Source organism: Patella vulgata, chromosome 1 (assembly GCF_932274485.2).
Source record: "Patella vulgata chromosome 1, xgPatVulg1.2, whole genome shotgun sequence".
NCBI classification, from domain to species: domain Eukaryota; kingdom Metazoa; phylum Mollusca; class Gastropoda; family Patellidae; genus Patella; species Patella vulgata.
Window position 1 is genome coordinate 5,166,123 of NC_065879.2, and position 27,485 is coordinate 5,193,607.

The 27,485-nt window shown below is 37.6% G+C and overlaps 1 protein-coding gene and 1 non-coding gene across 6 annotated transcripts in view; one reads left to right on the top strand and one right to left on the bottom strand.

Moving 5' to 3' along the window:
* The window catches only part of LOC126815366 (3-galactosyl-N-acetylglucosaminide 4-alpha-L-fucosyltransferase FUT3), a 58,291-nt gene that overhangs the window by 16,579 nt on the left and 14,227 nt on the right, over window positions 1–27,485 (top strand). The window contains exons 2-3 of one of the 5 annotated variants that reach the window (XR_008786582.1): window positions 11,508–11,639; window positions 18,280–18,388. The exons of 1 other annotated variant lie outside the window; for it this stretch is intronic. Coding sequence is in view for 2 of the 4 variants with exons in the window: in XM_056099249.1 (XP_055955224.1) it covers window positions 11,550–11,639 (90 nt within the window). In the remaining 2 variants the exon portion in view is untranslated. Of the gene's footprint in view, window positions 1–11,507; window positions 11,640–18,279; window positions 18,389–20,509; window positions 20,662–27,485 lie in introns of those variants that run through there. 3 more of the 5 variants (XM_056099249.1, XM_050541040.2, XM_056099250.1) reach the window with 3 other exon arrangements.
* The window catches only part of LOC126815465 (uncharacterized), a 53,696-nt gene continuing 44,537 nt past the window's right edge, over window positions 18,327–27,485 (bottom strand). Inside the window, exons 6-9 of the transcript XR_008786593.1 lie at window positions 20,910–20,998; window positions 19,769–19,818; window positions 19,016–19,174; window positions 18,327–18,516 (exon numbers count right to left, since the gene is read on the bottom strand). This is a non-coding gene — a transcript (uncharacterized LOC126815465). The remainder of the gene's footprint in view (window positions 18,517–19,015; window positions 19,175–19,768; window positions 19,819–20,909; window positions 20,999–27,485) is intronic.

The window sequence follows — 27,485 nt, forward strand, 5'->3', positions numbered from 1 at the left end:
CCGTCCTGTACCTCTAACACGGGGAAACCACGTCGGAAAGTCCCGATGAACTTTCTCGGCCAACGCAGGGATCGAACACGGGACCTCCAGGTTAGCGAGCCAGCGTCTTACTCACTGAATCACCGTGCCTCCATCATTTAAGAACAGAATGCTTATAAAATAGAAAATGCGTAAAACTTTCAAGGATTGACCCTGCCCTCCAGTCTCTTTTCATGACCACGAGCCCGCCAACAGACCTACAGCGATCAAAAGTATTGTTAATTATTATTCAAATTTATTTGTGATTTCAGTTTTCATTTTATAATTATATCCATTATAGTTTACGCTTATTTAGGTCACACCTGTTTCCGCCCTTTTCTACACAATCTATATAATACATAGACTATGGTATATAGGTATTTTATAGGTATTATAATTTCCATAGTAACTATTCAAATCCATTCAATCACCACTGATTAGTTATTGCAAAAAGCACCATTATGCAGGACTATATAGGCCTAGTTTGAACATTGGGTTATGGGGGTCGTGTAGGCAATAAATATTAACGTCTATTATTGAGTGTCATAAAGATATTTGATAAGAGGGGGTGGGGTGGGGGCGTATAATGAAATGGGGTTTAACGTCCTACTGTTCTGCTCCTATCTTGGCTAATGAAGACGGACATACGCCATACAGTGTGCTATGGGGGAAATTTTGCCCGGACAACGGTCTACTCTTATATCGAATTCCAAATATCAAGGGATCTTTTACGTCCACGCCAATGTGTACACGGGACCTCGGTTTTTCGTCCTGCATCACTGACAAGGGGGAACCACGCCGGAAAATCTGGATGAACTTTCTCGGCCAATGCAGGGATCGAACACCCGACCTCCAGGCTAGCGAGTCAGCGTCTTACCCACTTAGCCACCATGGGGGTGTCTAGAGGTAATATAAAGGTACCAATCTATAGGCGTTTTTGTGAGTCGATTAGATTAGGTTTTGATTTGCTAGTACGATTTGGTATGATTTCCATTTGATTAGCTATGGTCCACAAATGTGAAATTTGATAATTACGATTTGGTAAGATGGCTGCCATCACGGACACCGATCAGAAAAAAAATTGTCTCTGCTAACATGACGAGGGGGGCGTGTGTTTCACGTGTAGTCCAAGTTACCTACAGATTACAGTGACACTGCTGGCACCCAGAGGGCCTAAAATTGCTTAGAGCCAGAGGTGATCTAACATTCTTGTGGACTATAAAGTTAACATTAAAGGAGCTAAATCGCTAACATTTGGGATCTAGAAATTGACAAAAGTGGGTCGCAATGCTTATAATACTGTAATATGAATGTATATAAACTGATTTACATTCAATGGTTTCCGTTTTTACTCCAATTTCAAATCCGTTATGTTCGGCGAAATAAGCCAGCAGTCTCAAGCGAGTGCAAATTTCCAGCGTCTGGTTATTCCAGTTTACATACGCCGTTTGATTTGGTGCAATGTGTCTAGCCTCGTCCCTCGAGTCTCTTGATACAACTAGGGCTGAAGCGCGTTGTGGTACACGATTCGTGTACCAATGGTAAAATGTTTATATCGTCTTAAATATTGGATATCAAAAGCCCATCTTTTCCCGTTAAGATCACAACATGAATGTTGATATAATTTGACAAATAAATCGTGTTTTCAATGTTGAAGATTTTGGATGATATTGAGTTAGAGACTTAGCTACTTTAAACACGTCAAATGCGTTTTAAAAAAACATTTTTTATGGAGAAAAACAACAATAAGCATTAAAAATTACTTACGATGTCGAACATTCCGCCATTTTGAAAACGTCAAATCTAATCGCCTAAACACCTCCTGGGACGATTAGGTCGATTTGCCTAATCAGTTGAGTTAAATCGTCTCACAAATGTAACGATTAGCATAATCAACTTGGTTCACAAATGCGTATAATAGCTAATCGGTCTAATCTAATCGGTTCACAAAAACGCCTTAAAACAAAACCCCATCTTTAATTAGGTTGGAAATGGGTTATATGTGACTGTCAATGCGTTAATTCGTTTTCGGATGTGAACATCTATCTCCTTTAAAATGTATACGACCGTAATTTGGTCAGATCCAGAGACAAAATTTCTTTTTCAACAGTCTATAGTTTATGTCAACATTAGAGGTGAAGAGTTTAAACAGACGGAATAAACATTATTATCGTATAAGTCAGACTCTCTCGCTAGACAGTCTATAGAACACTTCAGTGGATCGTCGAGAGAGAGAGAGAGAGAGAGAGAGAGAGTGTTTAACGTCCACTCGACACAAACTAGGTCATTTTGGGACTAACACATGGTTCAATTTAATTTCAATAATTCGCTTGCGTATTTAGTAGTGGGAGGAAACCGGAGGACCTGGAGAAAACCCACGAGGTTGGACAGGCGACCCTACTCCTAGGAGAGAGGGAGGGGGGTAACGCTCATTTGACACAAGCTAGGTCATTTCGGGACTAAAATATGGTTCAATAATTATTTCAATAATTCGCTTGTGCGTAGGTTTCTTTAGCAGTGGGGGAAATCGGAGGACCCGGAGGACACACACGAAGTGGAACAGGTAACTCTACTCCTTGTCACGTACAACCGGGAAATCGAAACCACGCCAGTTGACTCAATGACAGACCTTATGATACAGCGCGCATGTGCTAACCATTCGGCCATCCAACTCCCCACTCGGTGAGTAAGACTGGGTAATCAAGTGGACCCGGGTTGCTTCCGGTGTTGGCCGAGTAACTTCCTCGGATTTTCCGTCGTGGTTTCTCCTTGGCATTTCCCGGCGTGGTTTCCCCTTGTCAGTGATGCAGGACGGGGAGGGCCTGACAAGGACAGCTGTCTAGTCATTCGGATGAGACGAAAAACCGAGGTCCCTTGTACACATTGGCGTGCACGTAACAGATCCCTTGACAGTTGGAATTCGATATAAGAGTAGGCCGTAGTGCCGCTGTCCGGGCAAAATTTCCCTCATAGCACACTGTATGGCGTATGTCTGTCTTCATTAGACTAATAATATATATTTGAGAGGCATTTAGTAATTGGAGAGAGAGAGAGAGAGAGGGAGCTGGGGTTTAACGTCCACTCGACACTGAAAATGAATCTAGATAACTTATTATATTTTTTGATTACTACCTCAAATGAACTCAAATAAGTATGCAATAATCAGAAATATCACTTGTGTTTGTTAGTGTTATTGATTTTCAACTTTCTAATTGGAAATGTATGTTCGCATGCGATAGATTTTATCTCTAATTCTAATAACGAGCTTTAGTTGACATTTAGTTAGAATATTTGAAGTATAATAAACGGATGAATAGATATTACATAACCAAATGAAATGGGGTGGAACGTCCTACTAATGGGCTAAAGAAGACGAGCATACGCTATGTAGTGTATTATGAGGGAAATTTTGCCCTGGTATTGGCCTAATTCACCGTAACATACAGTTTCATTGGCTAATTCCCCACATCAACTAGACTGTCTGCTATATAACAACTCTTCCAGATCCTAGTGTTGTGAAGACAAGTAAAACGAAATTTTGAACTATAAAAAACGAAACGAAATAGGATCTGTGCTTGAATCAGATTACTATATCGAGCAACTTAATACACTATACATGTACATATAGGGGGGGGGGGGGTGGATGGCCGAAAGGTTAGCACGTGCGCGCTGTATCATAAGGTCTGTCAATGAGTCAACTGGCGTGATTTCGATTCCCCGGTTGTACCTGACAAGGAGTAGGGTCGCTTGTGTAGCACCATGGGTCTTCTGTCAGACGTGGAGAGCGGACGTTGGAAAACCCGATCGCTACATCCTACGTGATCTACTAGAATTTTCACTAGTTGTCTTTGCTCCCCCTTCACGTTGTGTAATTACATCTTATTGTTTTCTTAAGACGTTTGTCTTACCAGAAATAACAATGCAACAGTTCGTTTAGGTTACAATACTAAATTCATTCTCTCAAACCTCATCCAGCCAGACTCGCTGAAACTATTACATCTCTTCCCTTCCAGAATCTGTCTGTTGTCTAGCGAATTCTCACAAGTACAATAGTTTTGTAGCTTTGGGTTTTGGACCTTAAATTATCTAATTGGTCAAATATGATGTAAATAATCAAAGAGATTGGTCAGTTTAGGCTGATGACGTCGAAACCAACCCTTATTTGGAAAATGAAAATATACCGAAGAAACTTCCCACAAGATATATGTTATCAGCCTAGAATTGAATGTTTAGCACATTATAACTCTTTTTTTTATATAACAATATGTCATTCATTCACTAAGTTGATTTAAGTACATGCCATATATGTGAATCTAATAACTTGCCAACATTTTTCTCTACCCCCCTCTCTCTCTCTGTCTGTCTCTCTCTGTCTCTCTCTCTCTCTCATATAGTTTCTAGAAGCTCGTTAGTTTTATGTCACCGTAATCTATAATGTATACAATATTGTATTGCATAGTGATTATTTAGACTATCGATCTATTGCTGTGTTGCTGGGTAACTAGTAAATCTGTGAATGGAGTTAGGACACGATATTATTAACGATACATTATCTAACACCTAAATCTGTCTATTGCAGGGAGCCACGGTGGCCCAGTGAGTAAGACGAGGGACAACGTATAGTCATTCGGACGGTACGAACAATCTAGGTCCCGTGCACACATTGGCGTGCACGTAATATATGCCTTGGCAGTTGGAATTCGATATAAGACTAGGCCGTAGTGCCACTGTCCGGACAAAAATCCCCCATAGCACAATATATGGCGTTTGTCCGTCTTCATTAGCTCAGTCGGCGCAGAACAGTAGGACGTTAAACCCCATTTCATTTAATTTTTACTGCCTATTGCAGGTCTTTATTTTGGCTTCAATTATCATTTACACATTTATTCACTACAAGCCTATAATCTACTCTCTAGACCATCGGATGGCGGAGATTTAAACGGATCGAAACACGAACACCATTCAATGATTTAAATTAAAATTTGTGAGGCTAGTCTTAGTCTCGGTTAACAAGAACAGTTCTTACGATAATAAACAATCTTGTGAAAACTCCAAACAATGATAACTTCGCCCAGAAAAAAGTAATTTAAATGAAATCTTCAGTAAATTCATTTTGCTGTATGTTTTAACTACTGTATTATAATAAAAACAAAGTCAGCTCTTTTATGGAAATCTTACATTTAGATAAAGTTAGGGAGCAAATATTAAAATGGATGAGATTTGTTGGTGAGTTTAAATACGATATAATGAGAGGTGAATGCAATCATTAGGTAAAGTTAGGGAGTAAATATTAAAATGGATGAGATTTGTTGGTGAGTTTAAATACGATATAATGAGAGGTGAATGCAATCATTAGGTAAGGTTAGGGAGCAAATATTAAAATGGATGAGATTTGTTGGTGAGTTTAAATACGATATAATGAGAGGTGAATGTAATCATTAGGTAAAGTTAGGGAGCAAATATTAAAATTGATAAGATTTGTGATGGTGTAGTATAGTATTTGTATTAGGCATGTGGGTGGGTATTTTTGGCCAGGTTTTATTGTACGATTAGTATCACCAAGAGGATTATTTGTATCATACTACATGTATTGTTAAATGTTTAAAGTAGCTAAGTCTCTAACTAAATATCATCCAAAACACGAATTATTTGTCAATTTAAATCAACATTGGTGTTGTGATCTTACCGGGAAAAGATGGGCTTCTGATATCGATTATGTAAGACAAAATAAACATTTTACCATTGGTACACGAATGGTGTACCTTAATGCGTTTCAGCGCCATTTGTAACAAGGGACTCGGAAGAACGGGGCTGGACATATTGCACAAGTAATGTCAAATGGTGACGCTATATTCTTATCTGGAGGGCATGCGCAATAAATACCATCGGTGTAGTCTGGAATAACCAGACGATAGAGGTTGCCATTCGATTGAGACTTCTAGCTTATATCGCTGAACATAACTGATTTGAAATTAGAGTAAAAACAGAAACGATTGAATGTAAATCAGTTTATACACATTCATATTACATTATCGTTGTGTCAATTTCTAAGTCCTAAATATTAGCGATTTAGCTCCTTTAAACTGACCAACCTCTAAATGTTTTATTCATTTATAATAAGTAAAAAGAAATAACGGTGTCATTCATTATTAACCAAAGGCTTACAGCGAGGGCTAGACAGTAACGTAACACAACCAGGGCAGTGTTTTTCTCCTCTGTAATCCAAATAGGCGCGAGGGCTTTGGAGATCTTCACTGGAAGGTAAAAGATGTTTAAATTGACGCGATTTGCCAATATAGTTACATCGTGCATGTTCACATAAGACCGTATAGAAAATTTGAGACGATGTTCAATTTACTTTAAATATTCTAAAACATCATATACTTGAACTTTTAAAAGGTTCCGTACACCAAGTGGAAATTTCGATCTTGACACCCCCTCCCTCCCGCGCTCCTCCAACTCACCCGCCTACTTCCATATCTCCGTTATATTTCCAAGTTCCATCATGCCAAAAGCGTAACAATGCCACTGTGCACCCAACAGAAATCCAAACCAAGGAATACCCCACTTCCAAGCGGCACAAAATCCAGCTATGCCACTGCACTTTACAGATGCTTTTGGCACATATTTAAATCCTTTCTAAACTTCGATTTTAGATTATATGTTTTTTCTTTCTTCCTTAAAATAAAATACAAAAAAATACGAGACATTCAGAATTTGTAAAAAAAAGATCAACTACTTGTACTTGACTTGAATCAATTTTTCAGATGTTTTGTTCGGAAGACTGAAATAGATTGAGAGACTCAGTAAACATTCTTTAAGCTCAAATGAAATCTAAGTTTGTAATTCAGCGGATGTTCATCTTTTAAATTTCGATTAAACTCGAGCTTCGTGTTGATTTTATTCATTTTATCCGGCCGTGATGACATTGTTGTGTTATTTGCTTGGAGAATCCGTTTTAAGTACGACGACGGACGGGTTCCAAGAGATGTTTAATTTGTTTTTTAGATCGATGAGACGAGGTTGAACATCAAATGTCATAGACAGTCGTTGTTCGAGTTCTAGCTTTGGGCATGAGAAACACAGCGAGAGACAGAGAGAGAGAGAGAGAGAGAGAGATGTGGTTTAAAGTCCACTCGACACAAACTAGGTCATTTCGGGATTAACATATGGTTTAATTTTATTTTAATAATTCGCTTGCGCGTAGGGGTCTTTAGCAGTGGGAGGAAACCGGAGGACCCAGAGGAACCGGAGAAAACCCATGAAGTTGGACAGGCGACCCTACTCCTTGTCACGTACAACGGGGATTCGAAACCACGCCAGTTGACTCAGTGACAGGACTTATGATACATTCGGCCATCCAACCCCCTTGCATGAGAAACAGCTATACATAAATTGACAAATTCGTCTATGAGATATAAGGAAACTTTTTTCGACAGACGTGTCGTTAGTTTCGTACTCGATTGAATTTGTTTAAAGCGTTGTGTAAATAAAGATAATAGTTTTTTTAGTTTGATGTTTAATATTGAATTTTTAAACAGTAGAGTTATACCTGTGGCTCGCTTCTCGGTTTTGTGTTAAAATGCAAGTCAGCCCTATTTGTTACCAAGTGTATTTACGTTTAACCCGCGGAATCCTGTAAACAGGTGAGCCGCGGTGGCTCAGTGATAAGACGCTGGGTCGCTAACCAGGAGATGTCAGGTTCACTTCCGGAGTTGGCCGAGAAAGTTTTTCGGGATTTTTCGGCGCCGTTCTTTCAAACTAACTCAAAATAGCCCAGTTGGTGCTGACGCGCCGTTAAACATCATCAAACACTGTACGGCGTATACCCATCTTCATTAATACAGTTGGTACAAAGAAGTAAAACGTCATTCATTCATATACTCATCCTTTCATTTTTCTACTCATCCATTCATTGATACTCCATCCATTCATTCATTTACTCATCCATACATTCATATACACATCTATTCATTCATTTACTCATCCATTCATTCATTTAATCGTCCATTCATTCATTTACTACTCATCCATCCATTCATTTACTCATCCATTCATTCATATACTCATGCATATACCCATCCATTCATTCATATACTCACCCATTCATCCATTTACTTATCCATTCATTCATTCATTCATTTACTCATCCATCCATTTATATACTCATCCATTAATTAATTCATTTACTCACCCATTCATTCATTTACTCATCCATTCGTTCATTTACTCATCTATCCATTCATTTACCTATCCATTTACTCATCTATTAATTAATTCATTTACTCACCAATTCATTCATTTACTCATCCACTCATTTATTTACTATGACGGATCTGATACATGCATGTAAGCTCTTCATGCTTGTCTGAGGTATTGAAAAGTCTGTCTCGGCTATTTGTTTTATATACTATTAAATAATTTATTAGAATGTCAAACATGAGAAGGAAGGAAACATGTTAAATATTTGATGTGACGTATAGTCATATATACCTACTGTAGTCTACACTATTGATTTCCAATGTTTATATATGAGAGAGGTTATGTGTGTTATGAAATATACGTTTTCCCATACACACACACACACACACACACGCACACAAACTAGGTCATTTCGGGACTAGCATATGGTTCAATTTCATTTCAATAATTTGCTTGTGCATAGGGGTCTTTAGGAAACCGGAGAAAACCCACGAGGTTGGACGAGCGACCTTTCTCCTTGCAACGTACAACCGGGAAATCGAAACCACTCGAGTTGACTCAATGGCAGACCTATGATGCAGCGCGCAAGCGCTAACTATTCGGCCATCCAAACCTCTATTAATTTATCAAGTCCTGAAATGACATAGTTTGTGTCGAGTGGACGAAAATGAACCCTTGACAGATGAAATTCGATATAAGAGTAGGCCGTAATACCACTGTCCAGGTAAAATTGACCTCTTAGCACATTGTATAGCGTATGCCAGTCTTCATTAGCTTAGTCGGTGCAGAAAAGTAGGTCGTTAAACCCTATTAATCCCCCCTCCCTCTCTCTCTCTTTCTCTCTCTCTCTCTGTTACTCAGTTAAATATGTTGTTGTTGGTTGTTGTTTATGACAGATATAAGCAATAACAGGTTTTATGTCCGTCCATGTAATTAACTTAGAATATAGGGTGATTAATTAACATATGACTTGTGAGTTAATTAATTAATGATTGATTAGTTTAGAATATAGTATACGTTTACAACTATTTATACACCCTATAACAGTGTTTTTAACGACATATAAAGTGACGGTATTAATATTTAACATGGCCTTGAATAGTAATTTATATCACCACCCAGTGTTCTCAAGAACAACACGTTAGATCGGAGCGAGAATAGTGCTGTATCTCAGAAGGCACGACCACGTCTTAAATTACAGGAAATGGGGCTGCGAATTACCCTTAGCAATGAATAAATGAAATGGGGTTTAACGTTCTACTGTTCTGCTTCGACTGGGCTAATGAAGACGGGCATACGCCATACAGTGTGCTATCAGGGAAATTTTGCCCTGGCAGCAACACTATGGCCTACTTTTATGTCGAATTCCAACTGCCAAGGGATCTTTTACATGTATGCGGACTATGCCCATGCATAAACGACTATCACTCTCGATAGAAGCGGACGTATGGACGAAAAACCCAGTTCCAATGTACTCTTTGTCATACACCTAAAAGACCCCCCCCCCAGCAAAAAAACCCAGGATGTTAAAGCTCATTTCATTTGATTTTATTTCAAAAGACAATCTATCACGTGACTGTACACAAAAATCAAGGTAATTGTAAACCCAACAATAGATTTACAGACAGTAAATACAGGTAGTTGGAATGAAAACAATCGAAGAAAGATCTTTTTTACCCCATTTCCTCTGTGTACGTTTACGTCAATATATTCTTTTATATACATACGCCTACATTTAAAACAAACCACTCACTGAATATGTCTCGTAATTGGAAAGAGAGAGAGAGAGAGAGAGAGAGAGAGAAGAGAGAGAGAGAGAGAGAGAGGGAAATATAGTTTAACGTCCACTCGACACAAACTAGGTCATTCTGGGACTAACACATGGTTCAATTTTAATTCAATAATTCGCTTGCGTGTAGGAGTCTTTAACAGTAGGAGGAAACCGGAGGACCCGGAGAAAACCCACGAGGATGGACAGGTGACCCTACTCCTTGTCACGTACAACCGGGAAATCGAAACTCCGCCAGTTGACTCAATGACAGACCGTAAGATACGTGCTAACCATTCGGCCATCCTATCTCCATTCTCTCAGTATATAGCTTCATAGTTGAAATATTATATTTTCTTTGAAGGCCTTGTCGTTCAGATATTGAAAATGATTGATTAATCCATGACGTTAAGAATATTATCCTGTTGATAAATGGCAGCTCAACCTTCCAAAATCGAATTCAATTGTCTGGAAAAATAGCATTTGTAAAGGATTTAAATGAGATGAGAGAACCGAGTTGATAGCCAGTCACCCATATCTTTAACTAATCCCTTCAAAGTCAATATTGAATAGCACTATTTATTGACCAGTGAGTGTGATGGTAGGTCATGGCTGTATACTCAAACCATTTTATGACTGGGGAGACGTTAAGTGTCGACTCTTGACGGACTCTGAAGTATAGGCAATAATGTTAAAGGAGGGCAACTCCGGAGTTATATTACAACCGTATTCTCTATTCTCACAAAGTTATATTAAAACCGCGATGGGTTTGATGGCCGAATGGTTAACACGTGTGCGCTGTATCATAAGGTCTGTCATTGATTCAAATGGCGTGGTCTTTATTGCCCGATGGTACGTGACAAGGAGTAGGGTCGTATGTCCAACCTCGTGGTTTTTTTTCTGGGTCCTCCGGTTTCCTCCCACTGCTAAAGACCCCTACGCGCATGTGAATTATTGAAATAAAATTGAACCATGTGTTAGTCCCGAAATGGCCTAGTTTGTGTAGGGTGGACGTTACCTCTCTCTCTCTCTCTCTCTCTCTCTCTGAAAACCGTATGCCAAATACATTCGCATAAAGTTGTATTAAATTTTTCCGAGACAGTGGGGTTTACGACTACTCTTCAAGTTTTTTGTTGTACTTGCACGCGAACGAGTACACGAGTAGACCCAGGTTCTTCGTTCCATCCCTACGAGGAGAGGCTGCTCCTTTTCAGGCCGAGGACCGTTCTCGGACCAACACCGGGATCCAACACAGGACCCCCTGGTTAGTCAGCCACCGTGGCTCCTAAATTCATATCAAAGTTTGTTAAATTATTGTTTCAGCATGGGCACAATACTAGAAATCTCGGCAAAATCCAACCATTATTAATGTGCACAATACCGGTAACACCTAATTACATTTCCAGTATCCCCGACATATTAACAACCGAAAGGTTTACAAACCGTGTGTGACTCCAGTTTGTTCCCAATTAATATCAACTCCATTTAACGTTTCTTATGAATGCGACATATTTTGCAGGGACAGAAACAGCCAAAAGAGCTCGTACATAAATATATGTAAATGATGTTGGTGACGAAGCAAGATAAACCTTTCTCCGATGACAAAAAACAAACCCAGCTTTGTTGCCAACGTGTCAGAGTTGTCTCTAGAGTTAGTTTATTTATTTTCGTATTAAACATGAACGCATGAATTCTAATCGTCTACTTAAAGACCCGAACACAGAAAGTGTATACAACGGAACACGTAATATTTGTAGCCTATATTTATCTTCATCGTAGCCCAGAAAAAAAACCGTGTAGCTTTAAATATCCTCAATTCAGACATTCTACATATTTTGAGATGGCGACTAAATATTTGGATGATAGATTGTTTTAGAAGTCATCCATATCCATAACGTCAATATTTATCTTATGACTAAATGCGTTAAAAAATGATAATCGATTTATGCCCTAGAATGACAAATATTTAATTATTAGTTATAAATACCTATCCAAACATACCCCTTTCTCTTCGTGTTCTAGTGATATTCGATTTTAAACAAGCTTATAATAAGAATAGCTTACGGCTAGCCCGCGGATCCATTCACTGTATTTGAATTGTTCGTTTGTTTGTGATTTTCTGCGTATTATGTCTTGTCCATATATTTGTTTTTGTGTAAATTATGTGTGGTGCAGTCAGTCCCTCTGCACTTACTAATAGACAATCGTCAAAAGATTGAAACTAATTTTGTTCTTAGAAAATTTCACTCATGCCCTGTAAATAATCTCCGAATATTTCAAGACTGTTATCACCATGTATTTAAAAATACAACCACCATTTAGCAATATTTTCAGTGCGCAATGACCATGTATTTTGTTACATATTAAAATTCGTGGCTGATATTTTTAAATTTGTGGGGATTATTAAACACGCACTATGCAAGAGCTAAATCTGCCTATTGCAGGTCTTTCTTTAGGTCTGAAATTTTATCTAAACTATGAATTAGACATATATTAACAAAACAAGACCATAATCGACTCTCGATGGCATCGGATACTCGAGATTTTAACTAGATTAAAACGGTTCGCCATTTAAAAATTTAATTTAAAAATGGGAAAGCGAGGCTACGTCCCGATTATACCATTATACCACTGTGCACACATCTTGTCAAAACTACTAACAATGATAACTTGGCTGAGAATGAAGTAATTTGAATGAAATTTTCAATATTTTCTTTTTTTATCATCCTTTTTTTGAATTATTATAACAAGAATGGACAACTATTAACATTTATTCACATTATGATTAATGATATTAAAAGCACACCGGGTTTAGTAAAGTCAACAAGCTATTTTTTCACTAAGAGTTTATGTCTAAATAAGGCTATGATGCAAAAGACTCTTAGAGGGTTTCCCTTTCATAGAAAATTGGTATCATTAAAGAAGCCCCAAATTTCTAATCAACAGCAAAATAGCCACGTGTCTGCAAAGTAAATAAACCAGCGGTTGCCAGGCAAGATACGCCCACATTTCCAAGAGATGGCTTAGAACAAGCTAAACAAAAACGCGAGTTTTTGTACAATCAGGGGCCATAATCAAGTTACGGTTCAATATGCATGAATATCGAAAGGAACCGAAATCTTTTGGATATAAACATATGTTTTACGTTTTACCAAGATGGGATGAACACTGTGACTTCTAGGGGGTCCACAACCTTGGTATTACATACTTTTACACTATTTGCGTACAAGTAACAACCATTTTGTCAAGCAGTTTCGAAAGGCAATCAAATACGTACCTTGCTTTGTGTGGGTTTTACTTACTTTCTGTTTCATCAAATGCAATGACGTATTTTAGTAGTGGCAATCACCGTAATTTTTGTTTAATAGAAAATATTTATATTTAGCCCCCGTTTGTTTTGTTGTCCGATTGACCACAGAAATTGTCGGTTACTTCAGCAGGACCTCTGTTGATGTTTCATAGAAAAAGGAATCAATGAATTGGAAAAGAAGATGCTTATAATAAGCCCACATAGATTATTTATTTTAAATGGTTGAGGTTGCACGACATCAATTTATTTTGGATACTCTAATTGACTGGATCAATGTTCTACTAAATCATTCTCGCTAGTTGAATTTTGAAAATACATTTTGCAGTGTCAGTTGGCGTTCAATGAAAAAATGAAACAAACCGTTTCTGCTACTTCTTACAACATAAAAAGTCCAAGTTTGCCCAATATGTTCTCAATGCTTCAAAGGATCGTAGCAAGTTAAAAGCCTCCGTTTTTAAACAAGCGAGTCGTGACATCGATTCTTTTGTTTTAAATCTGAAAGATACGTGATTAAATGTGTTTCAAGTTTATATCCTAAAACCCCATTCCTCCCCCTAAAAAAGAAATACATCGATTGACGAAGCCATCACAAGGTTTTAAAAGAAATTGTTAGCTTGGGTAATTATTTAAGCGTTCGATGTCATGTTCAACGGGGGTTAAGTTTAGTATGCATTGTAGAGTTATCCCCCTTCGACCCTCTGTTGCAATTGAACAGCTATTGGGAATGCTCGGATATGTTTATGATTTTGCATGTTTGACATCTGGGGTGGCCACAAGTTTAGGTTTTAACTGCTGATTGCATTTTATTTGTTTCTTTGGCGGAAAGTTCAGCTAGAGTTTTTATACGTCGGAGATATCCCCTTTCTCTTAGTTTGCTAATTACCAGCGTACATGCTGGCTTAAAGACAGTCTTCTGAGTACATATCCTATGAAAACGGAGAATCTGAGATTTTATGTTGCCAGAGAACGTATGTTTTGGGTGAAAGGAGCTTTTGAACATTAACTGATATGTGTCGGTTTCTTTGAAATGTACTTTAGTTTCCAATTGGCCTGTCTTTTTGGTGTTGCTACTTTTAAAAACTGTAGTGTCATGCTGTTATGACTTACATTTGCGGTTAATTTGACAGATGGATGATGATGAATTCTTCGTCCGGCCCGAATGATTGTCGGTTCCTAACTGCTTCAATACCTGTGTTATTATCGATGTTCGGGTACATGCTATGTACGTCGATGGATATTAAACTGGCCTCTTAGCCGAGGAGGCTGTATATGACGTTCCCCTGAACTCCGAATGATGCCTTCTCTACGGTCTCATCATGATATCTATTTCACAGCCTCCCAGCCGAGGAGGCTGTGGCTATGATGTTCCCCTGGGAACTCCGAATAATGTCTTCTCTACGGTCTCATGATGTCTGAGAGTAAATCAAACCCGCTCTCTCCTATATAGAAGTGTAATGCGTTATCTATTAGGGCGGGACAATTACCATTTCGGGGTAGGCCTAAGTGTTTCGTATGGGCACCGTTTTACGTCAACACTTTTCTAGTTAATTGGACTAATCTGTGCACGAGATGACTGGACGATAGTACCCTACTTTCCAGAAATGGATACTGGCATATTTAACTGTCGGTGCGTTAGTCTAAGAAAGTTGTAGAATAATACAAGGTACTTCTCTGGCCTAGTTTTCGTCACATATTATGTAGGTAACGAATTCTATATTAAACAGAACACCTTTCTTAAACTAAACTAACCCTATAGTATTACATACGAATCGTGCACCATAATGCGTTTTAGCGCCATTTTCAACAAAGGACTCGAAGAAAGAGGCTATACACATTCCACAAGTGTCATGTCAAACGGTGACCTCATATTCTTATCTAGAGAGCATGCGCAATATCAACTATCGGTGTAGACTGGAATAACCAGACGATAGAGATTGCCATTCGATTTAGACTTCAAGCGTATTTCGCCGAAGATAACTGATTTGAAATTAAGAGTAAAAACAGAAATGATTGAATGTAAATCAGTTTAAATGCATTCATATTACATTATTATATGCGTTGCAACCCATTATTTGTGTCAATTTCTAGGTCCCATATATTAGCGATTTAGCCCCGTTAACTTTTATTTTCTGGTTCATGCATGCTTTATTTTTTTCAGAAAACAGTACATAAGACAATAGTAATGATAAAATACTATCTGTCAATCTGTTGGTTTTGTTACTATGGATTTTATTCATTATTATGGCAATATGTATTGTTTAATGGTCGAGCGAGAGACATTGCGTAATATATTGCAATAACAAGAGGGACAAAGGCCCGAGTGTTTTTACAATATATTACGCAATGTCTTAAGCTCGAGACCATTAAACAACTTAAAATACAGACACTCGCCACGCGTGTCCAATATTTCACTAGTATAAATAATGTACGATTGGAAAGTTACCCGTACGATTATTTGAAATAATGGTACGCCAACATCAAAGGCACACTGATCCGCAGTGAATATTTGCTTGGCCGCGACAATCACTGATAAGGATGACATTGGTGCGGCTTAATGAGCTAGAAATATTAACTTTTTTCCTGCCACAAATTAAATTCTAAAACATTTTTTGTATATATTGGAAAAATAAATAAAGGCGTTTGACGTATTTGTAGTTAAAAATTATTTCCGATTTAGTGTAAATGGGTATTAAAATGACTAAAATGCAGCATTCTCTCCGAAGCAGTTATGTCTTATGTAAACAATGCACGCGCCATTCAGCCAATGATTCACACCGCGTGCTGTGACAGCACGTGTTAAGGCAGTCATCCATGACAGAGATATTATACGAGACTCGTAATTCTCTGTGAAACAGATTGCATCAAAGGGTGACGTCACATCTGTATTTTAAATTTTGTTATAGGAAAGACGAGCATACGCTAGTTGAACTATAGAATGGACGCTATAAAACACGCGATAGCCGTTAATTCAAATTACTTATTTAATGGCACGCGCCTTAGTAACAGCTGCATATAAAATTGATAGTAACTTACAGAGTGCAAAGGGTAAGTGACCAATCGATAATTTCAAACCATAGTTTAAATGTCGGGCGACAGCTGACCTACCTGTTTATTCCTAATCCTCATATGGACAGTTCTGTTGACTCATTGGTCTGACAGAAAATACGCGTACTTGTGGACCTACTCGAGGTCACGATTTAGGAGAAACCTGTAGTATGTAGTTTAGGATTAAAGGATCTTTGATGAGTTCGATTTTGGAAATTTCGTCCAGAAGTCACAATTTTGTTCGATATAGATGAAATTTAAAAATATGCGTTCTCGAGTTATTTCCGAATCAGACGAAACTTTAAAGTTAAGGATCAAAAGATCTTGGATGAGTTGGATTTTGGTGTTTATATCGGACCTTCTGATCCAGAATTATTCCACCTTTTCCGAAAACCTTGTGAACGTTATACAGGCTACATTTTTTAACAGAATTTTTTCAAATTTGGTTTGAAGCATTGAGGTTATGAGAGGACGAACCCTATTGATAATCAGTATTCCGTGACCTTTCGTTCCAGAGTTATGTCACCTTAGCTGTAAGCTTTGTGAATGCGATAGATACCACCTTCCATTCCGGAGTTATCCCCCTTTTACGAATTTTACCTTCTGGACGCGCGAGGCTACGGCTTTTTAACGGATTTATTACAAATTTTTGGATAGCATTGGGGTATGAGAGGACAAACCCCCTCAATAGTTAGCGATCCGTGACATGCTGGGGGTACTCGATTGAACGTTCCGGAATTGAATTCTCTCAATCCCCAAAAATAGTGACAATTGAGTGAAAAGGGGTATTTCGGGCTAAACGTTTCTAGGGGTTTACCCACAGTTCCGCGCAGAGAACGCCAAGAAGTCGCCGTAACAGAACGTTTCATTGGCTAATTCCTCACATGAATAAGAACGCCTTTTATATAACAACTCTTCCAGATCCTAGTGTAGTAAAGACAAGTAAAACGAAATTTTGAACTATAAAAAACGAAACGAAATAGGACCTGTGTTTTAATCAGATTGACGAATGGTCCATATACCAGTTCTCTGTCTATCTATATTGCAAAATATGGGCGCATCTTGCTTTGCAACCGCTCATTAATTACTTCCGCATTGATTTTTGGGAAATGTTTTGCTTTGTTCATCAAGCTTTCTCATTACAAATGTAACTTCCGCATTGATTTTTGGGATATGTTTTACTTTGTTCCCCAAGCCTTCTCATTACAAATGGAGTTAGAGACCATAGAAAGCCGACGTCGGAAACTGATTTTTAAAATGTTCTTTCTCTGTGTATTAAATATTGGATATCAGTGACAAGGAGTAGGGTCGCCTGCCCACTGCTAAAGACCCCTACGCGCAAGCGAATTATTGAAATAAAATTGAACCATATGTTAGTCCTGAAATGACCTAGTTTGTGTCGAGTGGACGTTAAACCCAATTTCTCTCTCTCTTTTTTATTAGATATATGAAGTGTTATCATGGTATTAATCGTGTAGACTAAACAATCTGAACAGGAAATCTTCGTATCACGCCAAATCCTAATCTGAAAGACCGTTGGTGTCGATAATAATATGTGCGATCTTAAAAAATACTGTAGAAAATCGGAACCAAAAAAATAAAATACGTATATTATTTTACATCTCTCTCTCTCTCTCTCTCTCTCTCTCCCTCTCTCTCTTAAATAATGCTGTAGAAAATCGGAACCAAAAAAATAAAATACGTATATTATTTTAACTCTCTCTCTCTCTCTCTCTCTCTCTTGAGAGCATCAACCAGAATATGAACACTGTCATGTTCATTTGACAGTTAGGTATATTTTGATTGAGTGCCATCATCTCAAGGATACCAGATCACATTTTTACTGTTGCCAGTCACTGTCCACCCAAGATACATGTTTAAAAGAAACACGATTTTATGAAATGTTTTTAATTGTATATACAATTTTTCTTTATAGTGAGATGTAAATTGACGAACTGGATATTCGGATATTTCAGTATATACTCCATGTTATCAATGCTTTGTCTGTTAACTTTATGTTGAGATTCAGAATCTGGATAATCTAGACAAAATAAAAAATTCTTTATAGTGAGATGTAAATTGACGAACTGGATATTCGGATATTTCAGTATATACTCCATGTTATCAATGCTTTGTCTGTTAACTTTATGTTGAGATTCAGAATCTGGATAATCTAGACAAAATAAAAAATATTTCATCCATACAATCAATGTTTTGTCTGTTAAATTTATGACCCCCAGTCCCCACCCCCTCCCCCCGCGTGCGCGCTGTATCATAAAGTGTGTCATTGAGTCAACTGGCGTAGTTTCGATTCCCTGGTTGTACGTGACAAGGAGTAGGGTCGCCTGTCCAACCTCGTGGGTATTCTCAGGGTCTTCCGGTTTCCTCCCACTGCTAAAGACCCATACGCGCAAGCGAATTATTAAAATTAAATCAAACCATATGTTAGTCCCGAAATGACCTAGTATGTGTCGAGTGGTAGTTAAACCTCATTTCTCTCTCTCCCCTTGCCTATAAATTGAAAACAATGTCGCAACGACAATATTGCTACATGATGTCCAGGCTTCAATTTCTCCCATTGCACACGCCATGTTTCATTAATGGCTTGGCTAATACTGCAAGCAATAAATATCAACGGATACAGTGAGAATTATGGGAATTTATAAACCTACCTGTCCAGACTGTCTGATGTTACTATCGTCTACAGGTACATCGTTGTTTTGTACATCAGCGGGTATTTTATTTAAACCGTAAATTTCTATAGTTTTTATATATAAATCATCAGCTCCATTAAAGTTGTTTATAACTGACTCAATCAACAATTCACCTGCCTATAATATATCAATTCACCTGCTTATAATATAACAATTACCTGCCAATAATATAACAATTTCACCTGCTTATAATATAACAATTCACCTGCCTCTAATATAACAATTCACCTGCTTATAATATAACAAACAACAGAAGTGGAAGGTGATGTAAGATAAGGCGGCGTATATTGCGTTACCATAACTTACTAAATGGACAACCGAAACCATCATATTTGAAAAAAACGTATTAATCACTTTGGTCCAAATTTGAAAAAAAAAATAAAATATCTCATTACAGACTGAGACATGGTTATGCCCCCTTTCAAAAAGGATAATAAAATAGAATAGATTTTGTCAACCAAAATAGATTTTGTCAACCAAAATAGATTTTGTCAACCAAAATAGATTTTGTCAACCAAAATAGATTTTATTAATCAAAATAGATTTTATCAACCAAAATAGATTTATAAACAAAATAGATTTTATAAACAAAATAGATTTATTTTGTAAACAAAATAGATTTATTTTGTAAACAAAATAGATTTTGTAAACAAAATAGATTTTGTAAACAAAATAGATTTTGTAAACAAAATAGATTTTATACAAACCTACCTTCACCATTTTAAATTGAACAATCGTTGATTTGTTATTCTTGCTTGTTTCTATATTATTTTTTTATTTAAAAAAAGAAAGAAATTACAACGAACATGTATGGAAATGTAGATAGATGAACAGCAGTATAACATCTGTATATTTTGATGTATGTTTTAGGTGCAATTTTCCTCTAGTAGTTATGGGGCTTGGATGGCCGAATGGTTAGCACGTGCGCGCTGTATCATAAGGCCTGTCATTAAGTCAACTGGCGTTGTACGTGATAAAGAGTCGGGTCGCCTGTCCAACCTTATAGGTTTTCTCCGGTTTCCTCCCACTGCTAAAGACCCATTGAAATAAAATTAAACCATATGTTAGTCCCGAAATGACCCAGTCTGTGTCGAGTGGACGTTAAACTCCATTTCCCTCTCTCCCCTTTATTAGTTTTACATTCCGAATTTTTTGGCGAAATATATCCCGTTTGGTGCTGACGTGCATTAAACAGCATTTTATTTCTTCATTCATTCCGAAATTATCAAAACTGACGATGGCTGTCGAATGCAAGTGATTGTTTACTTAATTGGATGTGTTTTGTGTTAGAAATAATCGTCAACTGAAATAGGCTAGGTTTAAAATTTAACAACTAACAACAATCTGGCGCTGAAATCCATAAATACTATATCAATGTGTTGGGTATATATATCATAACCAATAACCATCAATTACAGCTGGAAGGATTTAATAGGTTTTTTTTTATTTTAGACCGTGTCGGAGTGAGTCAGTTTAACTATTAGCTATTATTGTAAGGTTGAAAAGGCACAATTGCGTATGGATTGATGGACTTCGATTTGGGATATGAAGGCGCAATTCAAGGAGGCGAAATGGCTGAATGGTAAGCGCGTGCGCGCTGTATCGTAAGTTCTCATTGAATCAACTGGTTTCGATTCCTCCGGTTTCCCCCCACTGCCAAACCCCCTACGCGCAAGCGAATTGCTGAAATAAAATTGAACCATATGTTAGTCCCGAAATGACCTAGTTTGTGTCGATTGGAGTGGACTGGACGTTACCCCTCTCTCTCTCTCCCTCTCCCTCTCTCTCTCACAATTCCAAGAAATATTGCGATGACGTCATGATCGGTTCCTGAGATCAATTTTAAACTTACCCAAACTTTGCCCATCGTCCAAGAATAATTGACCATTAGAAAGGTGATCTTCGTCGAGTGCTACTATAAGACCCATTGGATTCTTACGACTGGAAGATAAAGATATAAAAAAAAGATAAAACGACTTGATGTCACGTAACGGACATTGTCTACGATATCACCCTAGGTGGAAGTTGACGTAAAACTCCAGAAACGAACGAACGAACGTAACGGACCACCACAACCAATCAGGTCATCCAGAATCATACAACCCAAACAATAACCGTTTGTCTACAACAGTGGCTCTCAACCTTTTTTGGCAAAGGCACACCTTGGAACACATGAAAAATTAGCGGCACACCTGGCTAAATATATATAAAAAATATCTGAGTTTTGCAAAATTGAAATATGGCATATATATCAGACGGCATACAACCGTAGACACAGACTAGTCATAGAAACATAGAACGACTCAAACTAAATAAAGAAAAACGCACCAGTAGACTCCAGTGAATACTCAATTGGAATCAAGTGGCTTTTCGCGTTTCTTAGTGTGCCGTTCAAAATTTCGCGGCAGACTTAGGTAGATCTCGTGCCGCGGCACACTGGTTGAGAATCACTGGTCTGCAAAGTATTTGTGATTTGGTAACATTTTATTATTACAAAACACTATAAACCTCAGAATGCCTCATTCGGCATTTTTGTCCAAACGTGGCAAAAACGTGCTAATAAAATTTTTGCCACAACGTGGTAAAAACAAAATGCCACGTTTGTCTGGAGTTCCAAAATGTTGTTTTTTTTAAATTGCCATGTTTTTGGAACGAGGTATTTTGACCAGAACGAGGCTGTTCACAAGGTTGGATACATGATTTTTCAAAAGGGTTGGGGTGGGGTTCAACCAAACCAAAGTTTCGTCGAGCGTATCGAGGACAGCATAACATTATTTGGTAACACTTTCAAGCGATTATGTAGAGAAGAAAACACAAGGCAAAGTCGACTAGAAATGACATTCGTTGCATAAAAGAGTTTGTTACATTCTTTATTGCAGTTTCATATGTTCACACAATATTTCCAACAAAGAGATGTGAGAAATGAAAAACAGCCAAGTTCAAAGCGGAGCGAACTCAATAATTGTTTTTTAGGCCTTTGAATATTATTAATTACAAATATGCTGTTCCTTTTTTTACATAATAAACGATATTATATTTAATATATCTCATGAAATTTTATGAGATATATTTTTTATGGCACTCAGTTGTATGTATAAAAATTGCAAAAGCAATTAAATTAAAATCCATCGAAAAATAAAATAGACACAATTTATGTTTATATAATGACATGCAAAGCGGGGCGATGCGAGCAACTATATTAAAAATGATAATTACATTTACTTTCTTTAGGTGACCGGCCTACGTCTGGATTCTTATATAAAGGGTCGATCTGGACTATATGTTGGAGAATAAAACTGCTTAATTTTGTTTTAAAAGCCATTAAAATCTTCTACCTTTGGACCGAGCAACTAACTCAATATACATGATACGTTTTCATCTTAAACCCGTCGTTTATTATATAAAAACAGGAACAACATATTTGGTTTGGCTGAACCCCACCCCCAACCCTTTTGAAAAATCGTGTATCCAATCTTGTGATCAGCCTCGTTCTAGATAAAATACCTCGTTCCAAAAACATGGCAATTTTTAAAAAAAAAAAATACGTTTTGGAACTCCAGAAAAACGTGGCATTTTGTTTTTACCACGTTACAACTTAGCAAAATTATGGCAAAAATTTTAATACGTTTTTGACACGTTTGGACAAAAATGCCGAACGAGGCATTCTGAGGTTTATAGTGAAATGGTAAGTCAAATTAGTCTACTTTCTGTATACAACGTGAAATCCTGTCTTAGATCCAAACATTAGTCAGACTGACAACCTGATTAAAATATACATCTATATTTCGTTTCGTTTTTTTTTATACTTTCGATGGCCTACACTACAGAAAGATCTGACAAGCTGTACTATAAGGTTGTGTCAGGGGTCGTACGAGAGGCTTTTGACCCTATGACGTCAGACACTGATTAATCAATCAGCGTTGGCGTTTCGTTTTTTTTTATACTTTCGATGACCTACACTACAGAAAGGTCTGACAAGCTGTACTATAAGGTTGTGTCAGGGGTCGTACGAGAGGCTTTTGACCCTATGACGTCAGACACTGATTAATCAATCAGCGTTGGCGTTTCGTTTTTTTTTTATACTTTCGATGGCCTACACTACAGAAAGGTCTGACAAGCTGTACTATAAGGTCGTGTCAGGGGTCGTACGAGCGGCTTTTGACCCTATGACGCCAGACACTGATTAATCAATCAGCGTTGGCGTTTCTGTGGTTTACACACAGTTCCGTGCATGGCATGCCAAGAAGTCGCCGTAACAGACCCGTTTCATTGGCTTATCCCTCACTTCAACCAAAACGCCGGTAATATAATAACTCTTCCAGATCCTATAAAACTATAAAAAACGAAACGAAATCGGATATATGTTTTAATCAGATTGCAATTGGGAGTGAAACGTTGATTGATCCACTCACTGAACCGTCAAATTGTATCTTAAAACTGACACGTCTTACTAAATTACAGACAGAACGGATAACCCTGGCATTACGCTACCTCGTAGAGAGTTACTGGTCGATCACCCAGGACTTATAACTGGCTGTAGTCCCAACATGAGTACATGAATGATTATTCCCTACGATTCAGAAAACAAATCCTATTCAAAAACACCGGATACCACTTGCTGGTTGGTTCTTTTATAATAATATATTCATAATAGCTAACAAGTTGACATTTGTGTACTACTTGTTGTATTAAACATTCATTATGCAAGAACTAAATCTGCCTATTGCAGGTCTTTCTTTAGGCCTGAAATGTTATCTAAACTATTAATTAGACATTAATTTACTTATCCAAACCAAAATCAACTCTCGATGTCATCGCTAGTTTGCGATATTTACTGGATTAGGATCCGATTTGTGGCTCAATTTTCATTCATGATTTCATTATGAAATGCATAATCGAGACAATGGTTTTTATCCCACCGACTTTAGTATTGATGATCGAGGGTAGGCCAAAAATTAAATCGCTCAATTCTCGGTTCAGAGGGGATCAATTTGACTTTACATTATCTAGTTTTAACTGTTACATCGATAACTGCCAGCTCTTTATCTAATCCCCCTTAATGTATCTTTAAGCTGAACAGTAGTAAAGCTTCTGTAATATGATAAAATACTCCCCCCACCTTTCATAAGTTGTTGTTGATGGTTTCTGTACTGCTATCACGTGACCACCACGTATATGTAAATTAAATTCATTCAACGGTGTATATAAATGATGCGTTGTGCCACTTGGTAATATTTCATTTCCCTGTTAAAGGTAATATACATACATGCATACATACAAACTGTTTCAATGGCATTTAGTAATTGAACTAGAGTATACAGGTCACAATTCTATGGAATACAATTACTGCTTATTACCGAGCGACGTTTCGACTAGGCTTCTCTAGTCATTATCAAGTAATAAGCAGTAATTGTATTCCATGTACATACATACACTTATAAATTATACTATATAACACATTTGCCTGTTTAAGGTAATATACATATACAGACTTATTAAATATACTATATAATACATTTCCCTCTCAAAGTTAATATACATACATAGAATTATAAATTATACTATATAACACATTTCCCTCTCAAAGTTAATATACATACATAGAATTAAAAATTATACTATATAACACATTTGCCTGTTAACGGTAATATACATACATATATGTATAAATTATACTATATAACACATTTCCCTCTCAAAGTTAATATACATACATAGATTTATAAATTATACTATATAACACATTTGCCTGTTAACGGTAATATACATACATATATGTATAAATTATACTATATAACACATTTCCCTCTCAAAGTTAATATACATACATAGATTTATAAATTATACTATATAACACATTTCTAGATTTTAAATTTAAAGAAAACCCTTGAAATAGACGAAATGAAATGGGGTTTAACGTCCTACTGTTCTGCTCCTAACCTGGGCTAATGAACACGGGCATACGCCATACAGTGTGCTATGAGGGAAATTTTGCCCGGGCAGCGGCGCTACGGCCTACTCTTATATCGAATTCCAACTGCCAAGGGGTCTTTTACGTGCACGCCAATGTGTACACGGGACCTCGGTTTTTTGTCCCATCCGCACGACTAGACAGCTTTCCTTGTCAGGCCCTCCGTCCTGCATCACTGACAAGGGGGAAACCACGCCGGGACCTCCAGGCTAGCGAGCCAGCGTCTTACCCACTTAGCCACGTGATCCCCCCTCGAAATAGACACGCCAATACTTATTATTCCAGAAGATATGTTAAACACTGAGATAATACAAGCTAGTGTGGAGAGAGAGAGAGCGAGAGAGAGAGAGAGAGAGCGAGAGTATGAACATATGGTTCAATTTTATTTCAATAATTCGTAGGGGTCTTTAGTAGTGGCAGGAAACCGGAGGACGCGGAGAAAACCCACGAGGTTGTAAAGCGACCCTACGCCTTGTCACATACAACCGGGGAATCGAAACCACACCAGTTATGATAAAACGCGCACGCGCTAACCATTCGGCTATCCAACCCCCAAACACCGAGAGAGAGAGAAAGAGAGAGAGAGAGCGAGAGAGAGAGATGGGGTTTAACGTCCACTCGACACAAACTGGGTCATTTCGGGACTAACATATGGTTTAATTTTATTTCAATAATTCGCTTGCGGGTAGGGGTCTTTAGCTGTGGGAGGAAACCGGAGGACCCGGTGAAAACCCACGAGGAGAGAGAGAGAAATGGGGTTTAACGTCCACTCGACACAAACTAGATCATTTCGGGACTAACATATGGTTTAATTTTATTTCAATAATTCGCTTGCGTGTAGGGGTCTTTAGCATTGGGAGGAAACCCTAACACTGAGATAATAGAAGCTAGGACGGACAGGGACGACGACATGTTAACTAAACTTTACAATTGATTATATTCATATTACCATATGCAATAATATTGATTAATTATGTACACTATTGTGCGAATATGAATATTATATTAATATTTTGTCCTTGGTCGGTTATTGGTTTCATAGACAACATATCATTGAAAAGTTGATACATGAAATCAGCTGTCTAGTCGTTCGGATGGGACGAAAAACGGAGGTCCCATGTACATATTGACTGGACTGTCACAGTAATTAGAAGTTAGCCATGTGGCTTAGTGTGTAAGGTTCGCTCCAATTGTTGACCGAGAAAGCTCATTTGGATTTTCAGCATGGATTCCCTGTCTATAGTCCATGTGACAGACCTGGGATTTTGGAACATCATTACCAATTTGATGAATAAATTCAACCATGATTTTCAGTTAGCCTGGTGGCTGAAGTGTTGAAATTTGGTTGATGGACTTCCGGGTTACTTTGCTAAATTGCATTTTGGCGGCCATCTTTAAAGATGGCCGCCGTTATTTCATTGAAATTGAGCGCACCGGGGAAACCTTCATAACCCCTGAAAAGATCGACCTATGGATATGGAATGTGGTTCACAATGTTCACAAGAAAATGCTTCTTCTGGTGCTATATGATACTTGTTGTTGAATGAAGACTGTCAAATTTAAAATGTTGAACGTCGGCGAGGCAGGGCACAAACTTAGTGAACTTTTAGCTAGTGTGTCACAATCGAAACGATATTTGGGGACGGGTTGTTTCTGTGTCAAAATTTGTCCCTAAAGACAATTTTGAGATTATGTCACTTCTGTGACGTCATTTTCGGTTGGGGTTCTGTCCGATGTCCAAAATGACCGCAAGGGAGCTAAAGATGATCCGTACAATTATAGGCCAATCTCAATTCTCCCCACAATTTCAAAGATATTCGAAAGGCACTTGAGCACTCAAATTCAAACTTATTTGGAAACCTTCAATGTTCTTTATGCTTACCAATCTGGATTTAGATCAAATCATTCATGTGCTACTGCACCGATCCGAATGACAGATAATTGGCTTGATGCTATCGATAATGTTGCGATGAGTGGTATAGTGTATCTTGATTTTAGCAAAGCATTTGATCTCATTGATCATAAGCTTATTATTGAAAAACTACATCTTTATCGATTTGATAATAATTCACAAATTTTGATTGAATCATATCTTGACTCACGGAAGCAAAAAGTATGTTTAGGATCAATTACCTCCTCAATTACTACAGTCAAATGCGGGGTTCCACAAGGGTCGATCGTGGGTCCTCTCCTATTCCTTATTTTTATAAATGATTTCCCACTCAATATTGAATCAAGTCAGATAGATTTGTTTGCTGATGACAGTACCCTGCATTGTTCACACAAAGATATTTAATCCATCGCCAATAATCTCCACAATTATCTCTATTTGGTTGCTAAATGGTGTGAGAACAATGGGATGGTAATCAATCCTTCGAAAACAAAATCAATGCTGATTTCATCAAAACACAAAAGAAATCAGAAAAACTTAACTTTATCACTCCATGGTGAGAAAAT